This window comes from Nestor notabilis, unplaced genomic scaffold (genome assembly GCF_000696875.1).
Source record: "Nestor notabilis isolate BGI_N333 unplaced genomic scaffold, ASM69687v1 scaffold6877, whole genome shotgun sequence".
Lineage (NCBI taxonomy): Eukaryota > Metazoa > Chordata > Aves > Psittaciformes > Psittacidae > Nestor > Nestor notabilis.
Window position 1 is genome coordinate 1 of NW_009935026.1, and position 9,469 is coordinate 9,469.

The 9,469-nt window shown below is 43.3% G+C and overlaps 1 protein-coding gene across 1 annotated transcript; it reads right to left on the reverse strand.

Moving 5' to 3' along the window:
- Window positions 1-513: 513 nt before the first annotated feature.
- On the reverse strand, window positions 514-5,430 carry OGFR (opioid growth factor receptor; the record flags this gene model as incomplete). The annotated part of the gene is made up of 7 exons (XM_010017614.1): window positions 514-1,891; window positions 2,831-2,979; window positions 3,265-3,331; window positions 3,809-3,887; window positions 4,234-4,315; window positions 4,653-4,715; window positions 5,386-5,430. Coding segments are annotated over 7 exons (1,863 nt in total), but the record flags the coding sequence as incomplete, so codon positions are not given.
- Between the last annotated feature and the right edge of the window lie 4,039 nt (window positions 5,431-9,469).

Genomic DNA, 9,469 nt, shown 5'->3' on the forward strand with positions numbered 1-9,469 from the left:
ATATTCTTCTCTTTTGGGGGAACTGCACCTTTGTCAAGAATAAATCCCCTGGGAAGGTACAGCCTTCCAAACTAACAAACAGAAGTTACATGGTAAAAGAAAGTTTTGGCAAACAAGGTCATGCTGTCTTACATTAAATGCCATGTATTTTAATAAGAACTTGACTAGTTCAAACAAGGAAACAGACCAGTCTTCCTCACCTCTTTAAGAGGGGACATACCAGAATCAAAGTGCAAAAATCCCTGTTGCTCCAAGATAGTCCTGTAAAGCAGATAAAAACCAGGATCAGGACACAGCCTGACTGGGAATGACTAAATCAGTTTTCCTCTTTAGGGTAGCCAAGGGCTGAATCTCAGCGAAGTTACTACAGATGATTTAAAAGGAGTTGAAGAGTGGAAGTCAAACAGGGTCTAGCCTGGATCAGCCCAAAGGAAGTTGATTCTTCCATGTACTCCTGCTATCCAAACCACCAAGCTGGCTCCTAGCAGTTAGGGCAGTGCCATCTCTGCTTGCTCAAGTGCTTCCCGTGCTGGTGTCACTTGCTGCTACCTGCTCCTCGTCAGGTTCTGCTGCACACTCAGAGCTTTCAGGTTTGTGTGTTGCAACCTCAGCACTGTCTCCTTCAGGATAAGTGGATGCTCCACTCTGCTTAAGACTCTCTGGAGGTTGTTTCTTGCCTGTGACTTCTGCTTGCCCTTTTTCACTTGCATTTTCTGCCTTTTGATGCTGTTCTACCCCATCTACCTCACTTTCGCCTTGCAAGAAAGTGCTGTTGCAGTGGTGCTGATCACTCCTTGCTGTGACTTGATCTCCACTCGACTCCAAGCCATCACTTACTGGAGAAGTCCAGCCAGTCTTGGGCAGCCTGGAATCAACTGGGGGTCCCACAGCCCCACCATCTGCATCACCACCACTCTTCTCACTTGCCACTTCCACAGCTGCCTTTTCCTCATTGTCATTTTCAGCCTCAGCAACAGATGGATTTAACTCGGTACCAGAGTCACAGGTCCCCGTGTTCAGCTTTATGGCCAAGTTGAATGTTCTGTTTTTTGGTGTTCTTTTATCAACTTTCCTCCGTTTCACAGCAGCATCAGTGCTCTCCGACGCTGCCAAGTCTTTGGTGCTCACATTGTCTTCCTTCAGTGTTTCCTTGTCCTCTTCTGCTTCTACGAGTGGAGCTGAGGAGGGGATTTCTGCATCAATTGCACATTCTCCCAGGTTATGGGAAATGTTTTCAATATCAGTAGGGCTTTTCAGTGGTCCACTGTCAGCATCTACCATATTTGCATCCAGTTTCCTCTTCTTGCTCTCTTTTGTGCAATCATTCTCTGCTGCACCCTGCACTTCTTCAGCCTCGCTGTTTAAATCCTCCTCCTCCTGCTGGATAAACAAAGCCTCTTTCGCCTCCTCATCACCTCCTCCTTTCAAAGGATATTCACTTATCTTCTCTTCTACATCTTTATCATTCACTTCAGGTTGCAAGCTTGCAGCATCTCCAGCTTCCTGTTCCTCCTCTGGAGACTGGTTCTGATCTTCCAAAGAATCATCACATTTTCTGCCAGGAGGTTCCTGTTTATCTTCAGCCTTTTGGTGCAGCTGTGACTTGGCAGAGCGGGGTCTGTACTTCAAGAGTTTGTGGTGTGGCCCCCACACGAAGCTGTCTTGAGGTCTGAAGTGTTGCCAAGCGTAGTGGACGAGTTCCCTTCTCTTCTGTTTGCTCCTGATGGTGAACAGGAAGTAATCCAAGGCACTTCTCTTGACATTTGGTAACGTCTCCTTAACCAGAGTTTCTGTTAGGAAAAACTTTACCAAGTGCACTTGATAATGTTCATATCCCATCTCCCCCAGGCACTTCAGGATGCGAGTAATCCGCAAATTGTTGTGGCCGAACCTGGACGAAACAGAGATGCAAGAGAAAATCTTACAAGTCACTATGAACCTCCAGGCTGTCTGAAAAACATTTTGTGCATTACTGACCATCACCCATTAAAGACTATTTGACAATGCAGGCGGGTTTACTTTCAAAGCACCTACTGCTTCTGTCTGCCTTCAGTGGCACCTTCCTGGCCCTTCTCAGGCTGCTAGGGTTGATCACCTCAACTACATGGAAAGGTTCTGGCTTTCTGCATCACCCACCAGTAGATCACAGCTACCATGCTGGGTCAGACACACAAGTCCATGCAGCCCAATCTCCTGTCCCTGACAGTGACCCTGCAGTTGGTTTTTATTTTGTGAGTATGCCTAGTCCTTTTAGAGCCCTCTTTAATAACGTGAGGGGCACCAGAATAAAGGGTCATTGCTGTCTTTATGATGAGACCCGCAGTAATATAAATCCATTACCATCAAATTGCAGAGCACTTTTCAACCAAGGACTCCAAGCACCTTACACACATTAAGGCATCTTTATAAACAAGCAGGGAAGCAGAGGGAAACACTCTTATTTTGTAGTTTAACCAAATACTACAAAGGCAATTTGCCTACCTGTGAAAATGTTTCAGTGATTCCCACTTAAAATATGGTTAAAAACATAAGCTCTGCCAGAGCAAACGTTAACATCTCCATGTCTGTGTTTTGTGTTTCAGCCAGAGCAGCATGAAGAATGCCTGCTGTTAACAGCTGCATTGGGTAAAAAAAGAACACCAGGCCCAGCTGGTGTACTTATTATACTTGTCAGTTAAAGTCACAGAGAGCACGATGACCTACAGAGGCTGAGCAAAGTTAAGACTTTAACTAGCTGACTTCCCTATCAGCAAAAGCCTCTATTCTTGAAGGGCTGAGGGTTTTCTTGACTTCCTTTTCTTCTCCAAGTGCCTGCAGTCTAAACACTTACCGGTTCAAGTTTTGAAACCGTTCAGCCCAATTCTCTGCTCTCTTGAGTTCTCCAGTTTCCTCATTGATCAGAATGATTCCATAAAATCCCAGCATGAGCTGATATGCACGGATAAATCTTTGCATAACTTCCTTGGACTTCTTAAAGGCCTGAAAACAAGAGAGGGCAATGAGTACAAGGTGCAACTCTCTAATGACCTGCACCAGTTTAAGCTGCACCTAAATCACAAACAAAGCTTATCACTATTATCACTAAGCATTTAATTTGCCTGTGTAGCTACTGGCAGACACAAGACAGAGGAATGCTTAACAGTGCTCAAGGTAGCTCCCTTCTCACTACAGCCCAAGGAAGCAAATTAAAATTGTTTCATATATAAGGCATTTAGGCAAAATCCCATTATCCTGCAGATCTCAAAAGACAAAAGCTTTAAATACCTGGATTTCTCGACACGTGAGTGGTTTGGCATGCCAGTTCATCCCAGGTTCACGTAAAGGGAACAGCCTGAAGGGAAAGAAATATTCAGCACAGATGAGCAAAGAGGACGTCCAACCAGGGCACCCATTTGTTTAAAATAAACAGGTTCCAGAAACTGGGATATCAGACATCTCTTGGAGAACTCACATCCTTATGGACACAGAAGCAGTTCACTATATGACAAATCTCTCCCATAAAAGCATTGTCTACACCGATGATAACATACTTTGCTTTCTGGATCTCTCTTTGCCCTAATGCTTTGTTCTGCAGTATGCTGTAAAACCAAGGATGACTGAGATCTACTGCCACAGCTACGCTGCAAACCTGTGTCTTCAGGCTTGCCACTGCATTGTTTCCAGAAGAATATAACTCAATTGAAATAAAGTGAACTTAGGTTTCATTGAAGAGCAATTATGGGTCTTTTGGGAAGCTGAATCCAGCAATACAAGTGACTCTTAAGAGGCACAGCTGAAGAGAGACACTATATTCATGCAGATAGTTTACCACTGTATGTAAGAATGGTTTTCTTCCAGAACTTCATAGTTGTCCCACCAAGATTCAAGCAGAGTTTCAATCAACAAACCTGAATAGAAAAGGAAAAAGTCAGGCAAGAAGAAATGACACCAAATAAGAATTACGATTAACGAGTCATCCAAGGTGTTTGCATACAGACATCAGCTTTTTCAATGAGGCAGCCAGGAAAAACACCTTAGTTTTCTAGCACCAAACAGAAAATTAAGGAACGTGAAGAAGGAACAAGGACATTCTTAAAATGGAATTTCTTGGTGGTACTTCGGTGCAGGTGGGGGATTCTTTTGCTGGTGCTTTGTTTGGTTTGGGTTTTTTAGTAATTGTCCCACATGGATCAAGCTATTCTCTCACCAATGCAACCAGCTGCAGCAGATTGCATCAGTTACCAAGGTACTCACCCTGGGGCAAAAAGCGAGTCTCATTTTTATAAAACCTTAAGTTCACCATCTCTTCTCCCTCATTTTCTGATTCCATCAAATCCTGGAAATAAGAACCAGAAATCAACAAGCAGCAATCTTTTAAAAGGCAGTATTCACTGCTCTTATTCACTGCACTATTCAGCGCTTCTCCTTGCACTCTTTCACTCTTCCTCAACATTTCAAGCTTAATCCTTGAAATGTGTTTGGGGAAGTAACAGCTTGTTTCTGATGCACCCACATGCACATCATCCCTTCCCCCTCACAAATGAATCCTTTAAAGGCTCGGAGCCTGTCAATGGGAAGACAAAAAGGTGTCCTAAAATCTAGAAAGCGTTCCTAAATGGAGCATGCAATTAGGAAGAGGCACAAGAGTCTGAGCATCATCGTTTAGTCCATACCGGGTACTGATGTCTGTATCTCTGCAAGTCTTCTGCTGCATTCCAGTTGCGCCTGCCTGAGAACTAGAGGGAAGAGACAGACCCAGAGTAAAGCTGCCTTCTGAAGAAAACCCAAGGAAATAAAATCCACTGACTGAATTTGGCATCTCTCGCACGCTCCCCCATCATTCTCCACTCCCCCAAACCAGCCAGTTTGTTACTGCAGTCCTTTCTCTACCTTCCTGAAGACAACTTCGGGCTTTGAGAAGTTCCCATTATCTCCTTTAGCCAAAACATTTCTTTTTCTTTCTAATCTTATTAGGCAAGGTCTTCATGTTTTATGCGTATCTTTCATCCCAGTTGGGCTTTCCCATAGACATGCTCAGAATTAGCTGGAAATCCCCAACTCAGTCCTTACCTCAATGGTTTTAAAACAAGACAAAGTAAGCCTTGCTTGTCTGTCTGTGTCTGAGCGAGACAGAGACCAGACTTTGAAACTGTTGAACTGAAGGTGCAGAAATATTCCTTAAATTCAAGATTCTCATTCCCTGCAGACATCATTGAAATAAAGTTTTCTTCATCTTTGCTCTATACTCAAGAGCAGCCTTGCTGATTCAACATCATGCTGATCTAGACAGTGCACAATAATAAAGCCATATGGTCACATTAAGATATTTATTTTATTGCACTTCTGTTCCAATTATCTTCTTCATTGCTCATGTCTCCAAGTAATCAAACTTTATGTCAAGCCTACCTGAAACCTCCTCTGAAACAGCGGTGACGAATTTGATTTTGGCTCCTACAAATAAAAGGCATTTAGTTGAAACATTCCGAAACCAAACTTGACTAATAAAACAAGTGAAACAAGAATACCCACAGCAGTGACTCACATGATCCCTACCAGTTGCCAAGTGACAGATTTACCTAGTTACAGCTGAATTCACTTGATTCTATTCATAATTCAAATTGCTATAGAGAAAAACCTGTGGTGCCACATCCACCTGATGATTAGGTGTCAGCTTCTCCTCACTACACACGTGCTAGACTCATCTCAAATGGAGCACTTAGAAATCACAAAGAACAGCTTCATTTCTTCCTTTGAACTCCATGGAAATAGAAGTTGCAAGTATGACTCGACTTCAAATGTATTTTTACAGTGGATTAGTTCAATAAGAGATTTTGTTACACTTCACAAGCCACACAGACAGGTTTAACATCGCTTGAGTGCTGAAGCACCTTGTCCCAAACCATTAAAGTGCTTCAAAGTGTTCTGTCAAGGCAGAACCACCAAAATGAACCAGACTGCTCATGAATACAAGGATGCACCCAGCGTCAAGCACGGTGCAGTTAAGAGTGTTCGACACCAGCTCACAGCAAGAGCAGGGTCTTTGTGAGACAGGGATAAGATGAGCAGACTCTTGCAAAACAAGCATTTTAAGAAACTTAGAAGCAGCAGCAAATGCTCTCCTAAGTTATTTTTTCATTTAATGAGATACCTCTTAAGAGAAAACCACTGTCTAGTGAACACTGATCACTGGTTCATTAATTATTAAGGCAGGAACTGGATTAGATTTTGTAATGCCTCATAATAAAGTCATCCATTCAGCTGCCTTGTTGGTTGTTAATATTTAATTCATGAAGCACACACAACATAGAATCATAGAACAGTTAGGGTTGGAAAGGACCTTAAGATCATCTAGTTCCAACCCCCCTGCCATGATCAAACCTTTATCCACAGAGGGAAGTCATCAATGCAGAGCTTTCAACATACATTTACTAATCATAGGCACACTATGATTCCCCCATAGTTTTTGACAGGAATTAAACAAAGCTCAAATTGGTTTTTAAATGTAGCAACTTGTGATGACCTAAAATACTGCCTGTCTGTATTGCAACACATTTCTATTTTATACATGACAACACAGACCAAAATAGGTGGCAGAACTTCCCACAGGCACATGGCCCAATCCCAAGTGCTGGTGTCCATCCCCAGAGCCACCCAGACTGCAGAAATGCACCCACCTATAAAAAGCTTTCCTACACAGCTAAAAAAGCAAGTGGCTGCCAACACAAGACTAAGAAATGTGTTCAGCCAGAAGAGATCAATACCATTCTTTTGTTCAAGATGTAAGCAGAGGCTGCGGTTTAGCACTGAAAATCATCAATGATATTGACTTCTGAACCCCAAGGATGAAGTTCTGATACATGTGGAATTAATGAACATTTTGTTCCCAGCTATAGAAGCATCAATTTCCTGATATTCTTTGCACCTCAGGTTCTAAAATAACATCCTTTAACACAGCCAGGTGGGAGAGCTAACAGCAGACCGAAAAACAATTGGGTTGCTGCAGAGAAAGTGCAGATACCAAGACAGATGCAATGCAAAGTGCTGTATGGATTATCTAGAAAGAAGTTAGATCCAGGACAAAGGCATTCTGCCTGAAATTCAGCATGGAAGAGAACAAGATGGGGAAGCAAAGAGAGCAAAGTTCAGCCCTCCCTCTAAGCAGGTGTTGCTTCTGGATCTCTATAAACTTCTACTTAAACCACACAGAAACATAACCTTCCCTTTCCGAGTTAAAAAGACTTTCCTTAAGTAAGCACGCAAACCCCAAGATTGTCAATGCTCACTCTTAAGACATTAAAAGCCCCAAAATGCAAGAGAGTTGAAAAGACACACCTGCAGGAATTCCAAACCACTACCATGGAGGATTTGCAGAGACACAAGTGAAATGCAAAGATAAAAGCAGAACTCTGGATTGGTTTGGAAAGCATGCAGTGAAAATAAGAATAACAAGAACCTCTAACCTTAATATTGAATAAAAACCTTAGCAGCTTCAGCAATAAAGTACACCATGAAAGCTGAGGGGAGAAGAATGAGAATTAGTGCGATATAAGGAGAAGTAGCAACTACTTCAGGAAATTGGTTCAAGCCTTTGGCAGGTTGTAATGGCATAAATGGATAACAGAGAATTTACTGGTTCTTTCTGCATCCACTCTCACTGGCCTTAAAAACGTTTCAGGCACTGTCAGATAGAGGCGACTACACATTCATCGCTGATGGAAGAACTCTTTCAAGATGCAGAAGGGTATTCCAGGGGCTGCAAGTCTCAGGAACAACATCCTCCTTTGTGAGGCAAAGTTTGAGGAGTCCACTCACTGGAGTGAGAAACTGGTCCTTGCTTTTAGAGTTGTCACAATCCAGAAGTAGCTCTAAGAAAACAAAAGCACCTGAAGAAAAAAAACTCATAAAGGATAATGTGAATGTTGTGGAGGCATTAAAACCTGCGGACAAGACCAGAACTCCAGCCATACACAGAAGGAAGTCGTCAGTGGGCCCTCAGACAATGCAGAACACTTCAAAGGGAATCTCTGCCTCTTTCTTTAAGTTTTACAAGTATTCCACCCGAAATACCTGTGACCCTTCACAGACCCGGGTGCACAGCCAATGCCTCACCACATTCCCTGCAGCAAACTCCATGAAGACACAGAGACATGCACGGGCATCTCCATCTGCTGCATTCCAACTCTGATTGTATTTGCAAAGGATAGGACTCATGGGTGTTTGGAATCCTAGGTTGTACAGGATTATTTTTTTTTTAAAGGGAGGTTATTTTAATATCTTAATGCTTATTAAAAAAAATTAGAGCTGAATATTAAACTCCTTTACAAGTGTGTTACTTAGAAAGCTTTATCTGCCTATTTATAGTCTAATAGGGATGAGTCGCTGAAATGAAACTCAAGTCAATGATCAGTTTCCATCTCCCCAAAAGGGGACGAGTTAAAGGACTAAAATCAGCGTGTTTTGAGTGCCCCAAGAAACACTGAAGAACAGAGACACAAGTTTTGCACTTGCCAAAGCGATGCTGTAGAAGAAATTACTGACGCGCCATGTCAAACTCAAACACGTTGATGCTAAAGACAGGAACCTCAGGTAAGACTAACAAGTTCCTCTTATTTCAAATCAAGATTATTTTGAGGCACCGAGCACAAACATTCACATTATGCAGCGCTACCTCACTTACTACAACTGCTGCACACGTACCTGCAGGTTTGAAAACATTGATGGGTATTTTGTTTTCAGAGTTGCTCTAAATAGCTCCCTAGGGAAAAAACATGTATGTGATGGCTTCTTATGGATGGCATAAAATAGCATATGAAAGGCCACCATCCAGAAATGAAGATACTGACAAAGAACTTCAGAGCAAGAAGCAGCTGAAGAACATCAATGTTATCACATCCGGTGGCCATCAGGATGAAATGAACAGGCAGGTGCAGCACAGAACTTGTACTTATGGGATAAAGTATCCAGATCACAGGGAATGGTGGGGGAAAAATATTACAACCAACTCATGGCGGTCTAATGGAACTTCAGGAGTCACAAAGACACATGACACCTCTGCCCTCACCACCCTGAGCTCGTTTCTGAACGGGCCTCAGGTCATGTCTCCTCGAGGATTTGCTTCTTGCAGATGAGGACAAAATCCTATGCCATAAATCACTGCCAGGTCAAAAAACGTTTTACTTTTTGTAAGTAATTTAAGCTGCTCCAGTTCCTGATAGTAAATTAGGTACTGGAGAGAAGGAGCCCCACATACACTGACAGCAGAGCAGGGGGTGGCCGGGGAGGAGCCAGGGTGCACATCACCCGTACACCCGAGTATCTGAGCTGATCCCGAGGGTCGCTGTAACCCTGACGGTACCGACCCCGCTGCTGAGCACTAACGGGAGGAAAGCTGCAGCGAGCGGGACCGGCACAGCCGCGGAGCGGACAGAAGGGGGTTCCTCACCCCAGGGACCACGCATCCCCGGACCCACCGTGGCCTGCCAGGAGCCCT